We start from the raw sequence: 14,503 nt of genomic DNA on the forward strand, positions 1-14,503 counted from the left end.
CCTCGGCTTTTCAGAGCTCTAGACTGTTTGCAGTAAAAACTACTGCCATCCTGTGGTCGGGTCTGTTAACCAGCATGTAACATACTATATGAATCATGTTACATAGTGGCACATTCGCCTCACACCTCCAGGGTTGGGGGTTCGATTCCCGCCTCCGCCTTGTGTGTGTGGAGTTTGCATGTTCTCCCCGTGCCTCGGGGGTTTCCTCCGGGTACTCCGGTTTCCTCCCCCGGTCCAAAGACATGCATGGTAGGTTGATTGGCATCTTTGGAAAATTGTCCGTAGTGTGTGAGTGTGTGAGTGAATGAGAGTGTGTGTGTGTCCTGTGATGGGTTGGCACGCCATCCAGGGTGTATCCTGCCTCGATGCCCGATGACGCCTGAGATACGCACAGGCTCCACGTGACCCGAGAAGTTCGGATAAGCGGGAGAAAATGAATGAATGAATGAATGAATGTTACATAGGCAAAACAAGGCAAGTGCTAATTCTGTAGGCTAACGTGAGATCAGGTGACATTGCATCAGCGAGACCATAAAACGGCGTCTAATCCCCAGCTTCGATGTCTTCAGAGAGCCGTTCTGTCTGTAAAGGATTGTTAGTCTATTTTGTATGCCCACTGATCATTTATTGACAAAATGGCAAGCAAACAGTACAGAAGATGCACGCCTCAACAGGGATGGCTGTTCAGGGATAGCTTTGCTTCGTCCTGGCTCAGTTTTACTGAAAAACCAATGCGAGTCCGGCGTCTGCGACCAGGCATCTGATCAGAGTGAGGGATCAGACTCTAAGGGTAACAAATGTGGCCCTCAGCGCACTAAGAAAGCATTTATGGCATTTGGAAGACACCCTTGTCCAGAGCATCTTACAGTTTTATACACTTGACCAATTGAGGGTTAAAGGCCTTTCCCAGGGGCCCAGCAGTGATAGCTTGGTGGGGCTAGGATTAGGCTACCATACCCCTAAGTAAACAGGCTGTGCAGTTGGCAGTTGTTTTATAGAGAGGCAACTGTGGCTCAACCTTACAGGGGTAAAAATGAAGGACACAGACTTCCTCCTGGATGGCCCGAATCTGCTCAAGGTCTGTTCGGTGATGTTATAGTTAACCTTGTCATCAACAAGTATCAGGAAGCTGAACCAAAGTCATCAGCGTTCGTGGAACTGATCCTTCACTGCCTCTGGAAGACTGATCCTTTGCTGCATTCACCATCATTTTCAGCCAGAAGCTAGTTTCCTCAGAGAGAAACAGAAGGCCACTGGCCACTCGAACCTAGCACTTGGAAAGCCAGGGCAGTTGGGCAGCATACACAAATTCAGGCATCTAAGTGAATCTATGCTACATTCCAAAGGTGCCTTGTGCGATTGGCAAGCCAGTCATCTTATGAGCCTTTTTACTGCCTCATGTATGTCCAAAGCAAGATAAGCTAGTCATCTACTACGTCCACTCCGGTCCACTGCTCCACAGTGGCATAAATCCATTCATCCACAGGGTGGCAGCATTGGTATTGATATTCTCCATAATGTAGCGTTGAGCTCCCTTGAAAGGGAACATCTCAGGTTGTGTATGTAATCCGGCTCCCTGAAAAATCGAGCAAGGTTCTGCATTACTTTGCCAAAATTATGGCATCCCAAAACATATTCCATCAGGCAAATAAAGTCTGTGGATACTTTTATGGTCTCTTTGGTACCCTGCTATGTCAACCGGAACAGTTTCAAGACGTAATCATACACGTACTGACAGAAACTTCTGACATTCTTGATAACATTTACAGTATTTGGTACAACTGGACCAGACATGGCCTAATGGTTAGTTTGGAGAGTTTGACTCCTAACCCTAACGTTGTGGGTTTGAGTCTCGGGCCGGCCATGACTGAGGTGCCCTTGATCAAGCCACCGAAATCCCCCCAAATGCCTCCATCAGATACAGAAAGTAGGTCTGTTGATATGGGACCTTTTAATGCTACTTTATTTTATCTGGTAATCTAAATTTCCAAGCATTAGTCAGGCTCACACATACTATAACACTCACTCACTCATTAATTTTCTACCGCTTTATCCGAACTTCTCGGGTCACGGGGAGCCTGTGCATATCTCAGGTGTCATCGGGCATCGAGGCAGGATACACCCTGGACGGAGTGTCAACCCATCACAGGGCACACACACTCTCATTCACTCACACACTCACACACTACGGACAATTTCCCAGAGATGCCAATCAACCTACCATGCATGTCTTTGGACCGGGGGAGGAAACCGGAGTACCCGGAGGAAACCCCCGAGGCATGGGGAGAACATGCAAACTCCACACACACAAGGTGGAGGCGGGAATCGAACCCCCAACCCTGGAGGTGTGAGGCAAACATGCTAACCACTAAGTCACCGTGCCCTCCCCAATACTCTAACATGGCCACTTAATTAGGAACATATGCACACCCATGGATTTTTGCACTAATTTCTGTGGCTTTCAGTACCACATGGTTTTTGGTGTAAAGTGTTTGCATTTTACAAACTGCTGAGATTCCCTGAAGTGTTCATACCAAACAGACTCTAGCGTTAATGTACGTAACATCTAGTGACGCTATTATGGTGCTTCACATTGTTGTAGAATCGCTTAATAAAAATGCTCTTCAGTATCAAATCGATTTTGTACAAAAATGGCATTGTAAAAAAATAGAACTGCATTTGGTAAGTGCTCTGAATGAGTTCATTAACGTTCGCTGCTTCACTTAACATCTTCAAAAACTAGTAGCATGAATAAATACTGTACATAGATCTGTAAAAACATTTGGAAAATAAATCTGAAAAAGTTTCTTATACTAAGTATTTGAATATGGCTGTGATTAAAGATCCAGTGATGCCAGTTATCCGGGATGGAGGAGTTGACGCTGATTTCCTCTCCCTGGAGGAATGGAAACAAGACCGATGTTAGCAAAATAATGAAGAAAGATTAACGATATTTTTAAATTAAACCGTAATTATGAAATATTAAATCATCATTTTGTTCCTAATAAAAAAAAGCCTAATGTCCAGCATTAGATTCACGTTTGTTTAATTTTTGATGTCCATCCATCCATCCATTTTCTACCGCTTATCCGGGGCCGGGTCGCGGGGGCAGCAGACTAAGCAGGGATGCCCAGATTTCCCTCTCCCCAGACACTTCCTCCAGCACTTCCGGGGGAATACCGAGGCGTTCCCAGGCCAGCCGAGAGACATAGTCCCTCCAGCATGTCCTGGGTCTTCCCCGGGGCCTCCTCCTGGTTGGACATGCCCGGAACACCTCCCCAGGGAGGCGTCCAGGAGGCATCCGAAACAGATGCCCGAGCCACCTCAGCTGACCCCTCTCAATGTGGAGGAGCAGCGGCTCTACTCTGAGCTCCTCCCGAGTGACTGAGCTCCTCACCCTATCTCTAAGGGAGCGCCCAGCCACCCTGTGGAGGAAACTCATTTCGGCCGCCTGTATCCGGGATCTTGTCCTTTCGGTCTCGACCCAAAGCTCATGACCATAGGTGAGGGTAGGAACGTAGATTGACTGGTAAATAGAGAGCTTCGCCTTGCGGCTCAGCTCTTTTATTTGTTTGTTTGTTTGTTTGTTTGTTTGTTTGTTTGTTTGTTTGTTTGTTTGTTTTCCTTGAACCGCCACCTTATTGTGGTGGAGGGGTTTGCGTGCCTGAATGATCCTAGGAGCTATGTTGTCTGGGGCTTTCTGCCCCTAGTAGGGTCTCCCAAGGCAAACAGGTCCTAGGTGACAGGCCAGACAAAGAGCGGTTCAAAAACCCTTATGAAGAAAATTGAAACAAGGTCTGTGAAGTCGCCCGGTATGGCACAACTGGGGCCCCACCCTGGAGCCAGGCCCGGGTTGGGGCTCGCATGCGAGCGCCTGGTGGCCGGGTCTTACCCCACGGGGCCCGGCCAGGCTCAGCCCGAAGGACTGACGTGGGGCCAATCTCCTGTGGGGCCCACCACCTGCAGGAGAAACCGTAAGGGGCTGGTGCAATGTGGACTGGGTGGCATTCGAAGGCAGGAGCCTCGGCGACCCAATCTTTGATGTTATTCTTCTCATTTTTCTGCTTTATCATTTCCCTGCTGTCTCCTTTACAATAAAAGCTCGGAATTTCTATTCAATTCGATTTGATTTTATTTGTATAGTGATTTTAACATTGGACATTGTCTCATAGCAGTTTTGCAGAACATAAGAAATATAATACAGGACGTTTAATATTATACAAAAGTTCCAGATTAATATTAGACTTGTATTTAAATGTGTTTGTATTGATCTCTAATGAACAAGTCTGAGGTGACGGTAGTGAGGAAAAACTCCTTTAGATGGAAGAGGAAAAAACCTTGAGAGGAAACAGACTCAAAAGTGAACCTCATCCTCATTTGGGTGACAATGTAGGGTGTGATTATAAACTGTTATAAACACTAGAGAGTGATATTATAAATAAAGTCAGATACAGTCTGATAATTGTGTATTGATGAAGAGGTTGTTGTCCTGAAAGACCACATGGAGTCGCCATCTTGTCCGTGAATGTCCAAAATCTTCATGAAGCGGAACACAACTAGAGCTGGAACAATCTCTGGATGCCTCGGGATGAGAAGAAAAAGAGAAGAACTGGAGAGGAATCAACTGTTCATAATGTTCATGTGATCAGATGTACTGGAGCACAAAATTATGGGATGTATTATGTGTATGTCTGGCTAAAGAGAAATGTCTTTAATCTACATTTAAACTGGGAATCAGAAGCTTTACTTTCTTAAATAAAGTAAGAGTCTTTACCTTCTGTACAGTTTTCTCAAACTGATTTGTTTTACTTCTGGCGTTAACAGACCAAATAGAAATGGACACTTAACTAAATAAAAATAAAGTTTAGATGTAATGATGTAGCTAGGGCTGGATTTCAGGTCTGACCCCACCTTGAATTATTGTTCAGTTCCCAATGCTTATTCATTGATGGTTAACGTCACACACACACACACACACACACACACACACACACACACACACACACACACACACACACACACACACACACACACACACACATGCAGCTCACTGGATTTACTTTTATATAAACGTTATTCTGGGACAATTGCTGCACAAACATTGTATTGGATGTCAGATGTGTTTTGCATAGCAATCACACTGTAATGTTCCAGAACAGTCGTCAGACTCGTCGTAATATTGTTAAAGACATCAACTGTCAGCTTTATAAACTCCAGTATTTAGTAATAAGTGAATAACACGTACACGACTGAGGCGTTTTTATATCATCTTTATTAGGATGCGCTCACTTGCAGTGGAACTGTAACAGGATCTCGAACTGACATCTTCAAAACTTTCAGATATTTCAGCGTTAAATCGTCCAAAAATTTCACAGTTCAGGTGAAAAAAGCATGAATGAATAAATACATCATTTATCTGTAAATACATTTTAAATAGAAATACTTAAGGAAATTAGGCATGATAGATGTTTCATAATTTAACACACATATACTTTTAAAATAAATAATTTCATTAGAAATTAAATAGATAATAAGTAAAAATTGATTTAAGTAAAAGCTGAGCAGTTGGAGGTTAAGAGGCTTTCACAACAGCCAGTAGCTTTTCTCTGGCGGTTCTGTGATTTGGTCTCAGAGCTGTCCGGTTTCCACCGCACTCATCTTCTGCTTATGATTGATTGTCGTTTGCAGCGAGATTCCCAGAGACGGCAGGGAAAAAGTCCAACAGCCCGAAGAGTTGAAGCAGCTCTTTTCTGATCCACTCCCAGGCCTCGTTCTTCTCCTGCTGTAAAGTTAAATCCCAATATTTTAGCATTTCAGCTCATCGTCAGACCTTCACATTAAAAATATCTCGCTGTCTCTGTTGTAATGTGTGTGTGAAAAAAGGGACGATGAATAAATTGCTCACCTTCTCGTTCTTGGTGAGATCTCTTAGTCTTTTGAAGTATAAGGGCAATCGTTTGTTCTTTTTCATTTTGTGATCAAGCTGTGAAAAAAAAACACATTGAAAGTGTACATTATGCTCGGATCACTTCGATTTGATCAAATATAAGTCCATAAACCTGATGTCTACTTTTACTGTCCAATGTTCATCTCACACCTGATTGAGACATTTAGAGAGGACGATGAGAAAACGAGCACTCACACATGAGCGTAGTCCGTTGGCCTGCTGATCCAGCAAATTTAAGAAAGTTTCCAGCTTTTCCTTGTTCCAGGACACAGAGTCCGACTCTTCCAATAGCCGCGAGACCTCGTCCAGAGTCTGAACGATGAACCAGATCTGCTTCTCAGGCTGAGGGAGAAAGGATGGAGATGAGGATGAAGGAGGAAGACACATGGAATAACAGGACAAGTACAACAGTTTCTGTATGTGAACATCATCATTTATGTATTAACCTGAGTATGGGTGTGATTAAAGATCCAGTGATGCCAGTTATCCGGGATGGAGGAGTTGATGCTGATTTCCTCTCCCTGAAGGTATGGAAACAAGACCGATGTTAGCAAAATAATGAAGACAGACAGACAGACAGACAGACAGACAGACAGACAGACAGACAGATAGATAGATAGATAGATAGATAGATAGATAGATAGATAGATAGATAGATAGATGGATAGATGGATAGATAGATAGATAGATAGATAGATAGATAGATAGATAGATAGATAGATAGATAGATAGATAGATAGATAAAACATACCATTTCTCCAAGCAGTCCTAAACATGTCTCATGGTGCTGCTTGAATTTGAGGTTCATCCATCGGCAGCTGAAGCCACAGCTCAAACTGCACAGAGTCAAAATGACACAAAGGTGCATCAAACGTAGAGACATTATATTCCCAGTATACACACTCTACTCTCCTGTACAGCAGACTGGTATTCCTAATAAGACTGTGAAGTTCTCTACACTTTACTCTCACCATCATGTGCACTGTTAATACTCAGTATTTATAAAGAACAAGTGAGATGCACAATGTAAAGAAAGTGTTACGAGTGAATTTTCACTTTCTGAAAGCAACCAAAAAACCCAAATGCCACACCTATGAAAATATACCGCTAGGTGTGTGTGTGAGTGTGCATGCATGTTTGTGCATGTGTGTGCATGTGTGTGCGGGTGTGTGCGTGTGTGTGTGTGTGTGTGTGTGTGTGTGGTATATTGTGACATTTACATTTATCATCTCAAATTCTACTATTCATTCATGTAACTTACTGTCTGAAATATTTAGATGTTTTAATAAACTTGAGACTCACGTTCATTATTTTTTTTATTAATGCCATAAACCAACATTACAATGAGATATATTCTTTAAAGTACAAATACACAGCAACTAAAATAAAAGAAATAATAACAACAATGCCAGAGGACAAGAACACAATTATAACAAACAAAAGGAAAAGGGTGCTACCCTATACATCATATCTGCTTAAAATATTAATTTATTTACTTTTTGCTTCGACAATGACACAAAACAAAACAATAAAGCTTGAAATCATTTTTAAAGCAAAAAATAATTTGGTTTGGAATCAGACCATTTTATTTAATAAATGTGAAATTTTCCCATTATTATTAACAATTGTATGAAATATGCCTTCTCTTTTTCAATCCCATGATCATTAAAGTGTATCATTATATCGAATCCACTCAACTGCGATTCAATGTTCGATTTTTTTCTTAATTAAATTCTCCACCTCAGTCCAAAAGATTTTTTTATGTATGCGATGGAAAAACACAAATGAAAAATAGTTTCCTTTTCACCTTTACAGAAATTACAGGAGTAATCAATATCTAATTTAAAACGTCCCAGCACATGTTTTACTGGGTTTATTCTGTGCATTATTTTAAAAGAGACTTCTTTTACTTTATTATTAACATAGAATTTATTCACTGTTCGCCAATTCACATCCCCAAACATAGAAGACCAGGAAAAAAATGAGCTGGAGGATAAACAATATTATTAAGTATATTTCTAATATCGTTATTTGAACTTGAGACTCAAGTCATTTTCTCAACGTAAACAATGCTGACGCAATTGTGGGCGTGTCCAGGTTTGAGTATGCGGTCATCGCGGCTTTACCTGTGTGTGAGATTGACACCGGAGTCGCAGGAAATTCTGCTGAAAGCTAAACAGAAAGCGCAGAACCTCAAACAGCTGGTGAGAAACACCATCGAAATGAAGAAAAAGATCCACTGACACGCCTGAAAACACAAGATTCACGTGGGAAAAAAAAGTCGGGATTGCATTTAAATCAATACGTCATTACGTCACTCCCTTATTTATTTATTCTACTGATCTGATCGGTATCTGATTATTTTATACTGAATTATTCTTATTTTAATTTATAAAAAATACCATATATGAACAAATTGACATATTTATATTGTTTACTTCATGCTATTTAAATAGTAGAGTGTGTATAAATGTGTCTACACAAACTACACACATATTGTCTGGATCTCTTAAGGCCTATTCGGACGGGATTAGTTTTACGTGGGGACGTGGGGGCAATAAGTAATTATTACCAGAGCTTCTCAGTGATTTTAGTCCTGTCTGAACGTGCCATCTCAATAATCATTACGGACAATAGAACACATTGGCCCTAAATACAGAACATTGCCATCTTTAACTCTTTTTTTTTTACATAAAGTGGCCCAAGATAATCTGACCAAGATAATCTGCTTACTGAAGGTGAATGTTTTAATTCTATATTAATTAATTCTATGTTTTGATTCTATATTATACAATATTTTTCTGGCTATTTATTGGAACCATTAAATATTGCATCTCTATGACTTCCCACCAGAAGAAAACAATTAGCCCAAATAAACAATATGCATGAGTCATCCGTTTGGTCCTGAGGGCAAGTTAGTGCTTGTTCTTCTCATATTTGTCTGGGGTTTTTTTTCCCAAATTTTATGGTTTTCACCCACCTCAAATAATTTCTTGGGTTCTTTAACTGTAATTGATTTCCAAAGGTATGTCTTATGTTTGTCATTGATGGACTGGCATGAATAAATTTGGTTCTGCTTAGCTGATGTCACCCTAAATAAAAGCTTCTTTGACATCACAGTGTATGGGTCGAATAATTTATTCATTATAATCATGTATGTAAAATGTCAACAGTCTTTTGTAGTATTCCTCCATATCTGAAGTGAACATCAAGAAAGGGCATAAACCAAACAGCATTATTAGTCTATCTGGAAGCTGGAAGCCTTTGTGGCACAGTGGATATACAGTAGCTTTGCAACCGCACAGCTCCAGGGTCTGTAATGAGCCTGAGCTCCTGACCTTAGTTTATTGCCTTCAGTGAGAAGAAGCCAACTGTGAATAGAAATGTTAGGAGTGGAGTAACTGCCATATCACATGTACCTGCCATACAACGTACACATGGTTATCCTTATCTAACAATCTCATCCAATACTATAAAGAAACAAAGTGAAATTAATGCAGCAAAAAGAGAGAAAAGAAATGAAAGACAACAAAGACAGAGAGCGAGGAAAAAGGAAGCTGTGGAAAATAAACTAAAAGAAATGGGAAAATTGTTATTTGACATAAAGAAATTGAATATATCTGATTAAAAAAATGTAAAGAAAAAGACGAAGAAGGAACCTGATTCAACAAACAGAGGAACAGACACTGTACCTAGACAGTTGGATCAAGACCCCTCATCTTGCTGAAAAAAGATTATAGACTTGTTATAATTTTTCTTTTCCATTTTTTATAATGATAAGTTTCCTTTACCTTTATATGAGTGTATGTAACCATTATGTGATTAAGAAATTATATAATTTTCATTGGTATGTTTTAGATATTAAGACAAAGAGTAACAGTGAAAGCTTAAAAAGGAACTCACAAGGCTTCGTGTCAGCAGCTTTGTGTCAGCAGCATAAGAACACACAATCATGCAGCCTAGGAGACTTCTGAGGATGTTTTGCAAAATCATGAGATCATGACAGACCTGACAGGATGCTGACAAGAAGCAGAATGACGTTATGAGATCATACTAATAAATGGTATAAATACGGTTTTAGAACCAGTTATCGGTGTGCATTCACCTTGAGGCAAGCTCACTGTGTTATACTTTGTGATTGCTTATAGAGAGTGCATCAGGAGAACAAACGCAGGCTCACACTCAGAGAGAGTTTCTTGGTTTGTTTTATCTTTGCATTTTACTTATTTCTACTTATGCTAGAATTGTTTGACTATTTGAAGGAGATTTTTGTTTGTAATTTCCTTTTATTTCACCTTACATATATTACACACATCTATTTGTATTACACTACTTTTAATAAAAACAAGGCCTCCCATTGTGAGGATCCTGAAAAGCCAAAAGGGTTTGAGTCTGACTCCTTCATCTAAAGATTCAATCAATAGAATAGGTAGAAGAACTTGGAGCTGAACCTTTGTTAGAAGACAGAGGGACTTCGAAGGACACCTGCGTTCAAGGTAAGAGCAACTCTAATTGTTGATCTTGTGTTTTCAATACTAACCCGTGCAAACTAGGACACATCCTTTAGTGGGATTGTGGAAGGGTTTCCTACGCAATCCGAAAACAAGTGTCACTAGAGGATACGTATGTCAGTATAAATTACTTCACAACCCTGTGAGGATCCTGAGATACCAGTTGCACTTGTGTTCCACTTCATGAAGATTTTGGACATTCACAGAGAAGATGGCGACTCCATGTGGTCTTTGAGGACAACAACCTGCTCATCAATACACAATTATCAGACTTCATCTGACTGTTGAAAGGACATTATTTATCACTAATCTCACTCTCTAGCATTTCTAACAGTTTATAATCACACCCTCCAGTGTCACCACTACAATACAATACAATACAATCACAATACAATACAATACAATCACAATACAATACAATACAATACAAGATCAATACAAACACATTTAAATACAAGTCTAATATTAATCTGGAACTTTTGTATAATATTAAACGTCCTTGATTATATTTCTTATGTTCTGCAAAACTGCTTTGAGACAATGTCCAATGTTAAAATCACTATACAAATAAAACTGAATAGAATTGAATAGAATTTCCGAGCTTTTATTGTAAAGGAGACAGCAGGGAAATGATAAAGCAGAAAAATTAGAAGAATAACATCAAAAATTAAACAAACGTGAATTGAATGCTGGACATTAGGCTTTTTTTTATTAGGAACAAAATGATGATTTAATATTTCATAATTACGATTTAATTTAAAAACGAATATTCTTTAATTGTGTTGGTTTGAATTCTTGTATCTGTCTGTTTTGGATTGATTAAACATTTCATAAGGACAAAACTGGACAAAGGGATTTTTTTGAATTAACACTGAGGTGTAAAAAGACACTTTCTCTTTGCAGTGGTTTTAATTTTTGGTTGGAAAGTTTCATATTCATCAAAGAAGAAGGATGAACTTGGAACCAGATTCCGAATCATTTAAACGGGAAATGACTCAATACGGGACGACAGAAATAAATATATAAAGATAAAACTCTTGAAACATTTCTAAACTCAACATATAGACATCTTTTTTTCCTGCTGATGTTTATTCTGTTCCTGGACACTGACATCTTCCCCTTCGTTTATTTTGATCCTGGACTTATTTACTGCTCTGGCATTGAATTGTAAAGGATTAGACCTCGTGTGATACTTTATTTTATTCAAGAAAACTGCAAAGCTAGTTTCTCACCAGCTGTTTGAGGTTCTGCGCTTTCTGTTTAGCTTTCAGCAGAATTTCCTGCGACTCCGGTGTCAATCTCACACACAGGTAAAGCCGCGATGACCGCATACTCAAACCTGGACACGCCCACAATTGCGTCAGCATTGTTTACGTTGAGAAAATGACTTGAGTCTGAAGTTCAAATAACGATATTAGGAATATACTTAATAATATTGTTTATCCTCCAGCTCTTTTTTTTCCTGGTCTTCTATGTTTGGGGATGTGAATTGGCGAACAGTGAATAAATTCTATGTTAATAATAAAGTAAAAGAAGTCTCTTTTAAAATAATGCACAGAATAAACCCAGTAAAACATGTGCTGGGACGTTTTAAATTAGATATTGATTACTCCTGTAATTTCTGTAAAGGTGAAAAGGAAACTATTTTTCATTTGTTTTTTTTCCATCGCATACATACAAAAATCTTTTGGACTGAGGTGGAGAATTTAATTAAGAAAAAAATCGAACATTGAATCGCAGTTGAGTGGATTCGATATAATGATACACTTTAATGATCATGGGATTGAAAAAGAGAAGGCATATTTCATACAATTGTTAATAATAATGGGAAAATTTCACATTTATTAAATGAAATGGTCTGATCCCAAACCATTTTTTTTTCCTTTAAAAACGCACACACACACACACACACACACACGCACACACGCACACACTCTCTCTCTCATACACACACACACACACACACACCTAGCGGTATATTTTCATAGGTGTGGCATTTGGTTCTTTTGGTTGCTTTCAGAAAGTGAAAATTCACTCGTAACACTTTCTTTACATTGTGCATCTCACTTGTTCTTTATAAATACTGAGTATTAACAGTGCACATGATGGTGAGAGTAAAGTGTAGAGAACTTCACAGTCTTATTAGGAATACCAGTCTGCTGTACAGGAGAGTAGAGTGTGTATACTGGGAATATAATGTCTCTACGTTTGATGCACCTTTGTGTCATTTTGACTCTGTGCAGTTTGAGCTGTGGCTTCAGCTGCCGATGGATGAACCTCAAATTCAAGCAGCACCATGAGACATGTTTAGGACTGCTTGGAGAAATGGTATGTTTTATCTATCTATCTATCTATCTATCTATCTATCTATCTATCTATCTATCTATCTATCTATCTATCTGTCTGTCTATCTGTCTGTCTGTCTGTCTGTCTGTCTGTCTGTCTGTCTGTCTTCATTATTTTGCTAACATCGGTCTTGTTTCCATACCTTCAGGGAGAGGAAATCAGCATCAACTCCTCCATCCCGGATAACTGGCATCACTGGATCTTTAATCACACCCATACTCAGGTTAATACATAAATGATGATGTTCACATACAGAAACTGTTGTACTTGTCCTGTTATTCCATGTGTCTTCCTCCTTCATCCTCATCTCCATCATTTCTCCCTCAGCCTGAGAAGCAGATCTGGTTCATCGTTCAGACTCTGGACGAGGTCTCGCGGCTATTGGAAGAGTCGGACTCTGTGTCCTGGAACAAGGAAAAGCTGGAAACTTTCTTAAATTTGCTGGATCAGCAGGCCAACGGACTACGCTCATGTGTGAGTGCTCGTTTTCTCATCGTCCTCTCTAAATGTCTCAATCAGGTGTGAGATGAACATTGGACAGTAGTCATCAGGTTTATGGACTTATATTTGATCAAATCGAAGTGATCCGAGCATAATGTACACTTTCAATGTGTTTTTTTTTCACAGCTTGATCACAAAATGAAAAAGAACAAACGATTGCCCTTATACTTCAAAAGACTAAGAGATCTCACCAAGAACGAGAAGGTGAGCAATTTATTCATCGTCCCTTTTTTCACACACAAATTACAACAGAGACAGCGAGATATTTTTAATGTGAAGGTCTGACGATGAGCTGAAATGCTAAAATATTGGGATTTAACTTTACAGCAGGAGAAGAACGAGGCCTGGGAGTGGATCAGAAAAGAGCTGCTTCAACTCTTCGGGCTGTTGGACTTTTTCCCTGCCGTCTCTGGGAATCTCGCTGCAAACGACAATCAATCATAAGCAGAAGATGAGTGCGGTGGAAACCGGACAGCTCTGAGACCAAATCACAGAACCGCCAGAGAAAAGCTACTGGCTGTTGTGAAAGCCTCTTAACCTCCAACTGCTCAGCTTTTACTTAAATCAATTTTTACTTATTATCTATTTAATTTCTAGTGAAATTATTTATTTTAAAAGTATATGTGTGTTAAATTATGAAACATCTATCATGCCTAATTTCCTTAAGTATTTCTATTTAAAATGTATTTACAGATAAATGATGTATTTATTCATTCATGCTTTTTTCACCTGAACTGTGAAATTTTTGAAGACGAATTAACGCTGAAATATCTGAAAGTTTTGAAGATGTCAGTTCGAGATCCTGTTACAGTTCCACTGCAAGTGAGCGCATCGTAATAAAGATGACATAAAAACGCCTCAGTCGTGTACGTGTTATTCACTTATTACTAAATACTGGAGTTTATAAAGCTGACAGTTGATGTCTTTAACAATATTACGACGAGTCTGACGACTGTTCCTGAACATTACAGTGTGATTGCTGTGCAAAACACATCTGACATCCAATACAATGTTTGTGCAGCAATTGTCCCAGAATAACGTTTATATAAAAGTAAATCCAGTGAGCTGCATGTGTGTGTGTGTGTGTGTGTGTGTGTGTGTGTGTGTGTGTGTGTGTGTGTGTGTGTGTGTGTGTGTGACGTTAACCATCAATGAATAAGCATTGGGAACTGAACTATAATTCAAGGTGGGGTCAGAC

The 14,503-nt window shown here is 39.4% G+C and overlaps 2 protein-coding genes across 6 annotated transcripts; one reads left to right on the forward strand and one right to left on the reverse strand.

Moving 5' to 3' along the window:
* Positions 1-5,288: 5,288 nt before the first annotated feature.
* On the reverse strand, positions 5,289-8,295 carry LOC113653583 (interferon a3-like). Of its 3 annotated transcripts, none has more exons than XM_047817658.1 (6): positions 8,074-8,295; positions 6,699-6,783; positions 6,394-6,468; positions 6,143-6,289; positions 5,906-5,983; positions 5,289-5,779 (listed from the first exon to the last, which is right to left on the reverse strand). In XM_047817658.1, the coding sequence occupies exons 1-6, from the start codon at positions 8,163-8,165 to the stop codon at positions 5,666-5,668; spliced, it is 591 nt and encodes a 196-aa protein (XP_047673614.1). In that variant the 5' UTR covers positions 8,166-8,295; the 3' UTR covers positions 5,289-5,665. The 3 variants fall into 3 exon arrangements, with proteins under 3 accessions (XP_047673614.1, XP_047673613.1, XP_027019063.1); XM_047817657.1 differs by having other exon boundaries at positions 5,289-5,782; positions 8,074-8,289; XM_027163262.2 differs by lacking the exon at positions 8,074-8,295 and having other exon boundaries at positions 5,289-5,782; positions 6,699-7,000.
* A 3,220-nt stretch (positions 8,296-11,515) lies between these two features.
* LOC113653582 (interferon a3-like) lies at positions 11,516-13,894 on the forward strand. 3 transcript variants are annotated; one of them, XM_027163259.2, is made up of 6 exons: positions 11,516-11,768; positions 12,702-12,786; positions 12,953-13,027; positions 13,132-13,278; positions 13,432-13,509; positions 13,633-13,894. In XM_027163259.2, exons 2-6 carry the CDS (start codon positions 12,730-12,732, stop codon positions 13,747-13,749), a joined length of 474 nt encoding a protein of 157 aa, XP_027019060.1. In that variant the 5' UTR covers positions 11,516-11,768; positions 12,702-12,729; the 3' UTR covers positions 13,750-13,894. The 3 variants fall into 3 exon arrangements, with proteins under 3 accessions (XP_027019060.1, XP_027019059.1, XP_047673478.1); XM_027163258.2 differs by lacking the exon at positions 11,516-11,768 and having other exon boundaries at positions 12,475-12,786; XM_047817522.1 differs by lacking the exon at positions 11,516-11,768 and having other exon boundaries at positions 12,475-12,786; positions 13,636-13,894.
* Positions 13,895-14,503: the final 609 nt, after the last annotated feature.

This window comes from Tachysurus fulvidraco, chromosome 8, assembly GCF_022655615.1.
Source record: "Tachysurus fulvidraco isolate hzauxx_2018 chromosome 8, HZAU_PFXX_2.0, whole genome shotgun sequence".
NCBI lineage: Eukaryota > Metazoa > Chordata > Actinopteri > Siluriformes > Bagridae > Tachysurus > Tachysurus fulvidraco.

Excerpts from the sequence above, each read along its gene's own strand:
- LOC113653583 (XM_047817657.1), bottom strand. The coding sequence starts at position 8,165 with ATGGTGTTTCTCACCAGCTGTTTGAGGTTCTGCGCTTTCTGTTTAGCT. Across the intron at positions 6,290-6,393 it reads TTAATCACACCCATACTCAG|CCTGAGAAGCAGATCTGGTT; the intron begins GTTAATACATAA and ends TTTCTCCCTCAG. Across the intron at positions 5,984-6,142 it reads CCAACGGACTACGCTCATGT|CTTGATCACAAAATGAAAAA; the intron begins GTGAGTGCTCGT and ends TTTTTTTCACAG.
- LOC113653582 (XM_027163258.2), top strand. The coding sequence starts at position 12,655 with ATGTCTCTACGTTTGATGCACCTTTGTGTCATTTTGACTCTGTGCAGT. Across the intron at positions 12,787-12,952 it reads TAGGACTGCTTGGAGAAATG|GGAGAGGAAATCAGCATCAA; the intron begins GTATGTTTTATC and ends CCATACCTTCAG. Across the intron at positions 13,510-13,632 it reads ATCTCACCAAGAACGAGAAG|CAGGAGAAGAACGAGGCCTG; the intron begins GTGAGCAATTTA and ends TTAACTTTACAG.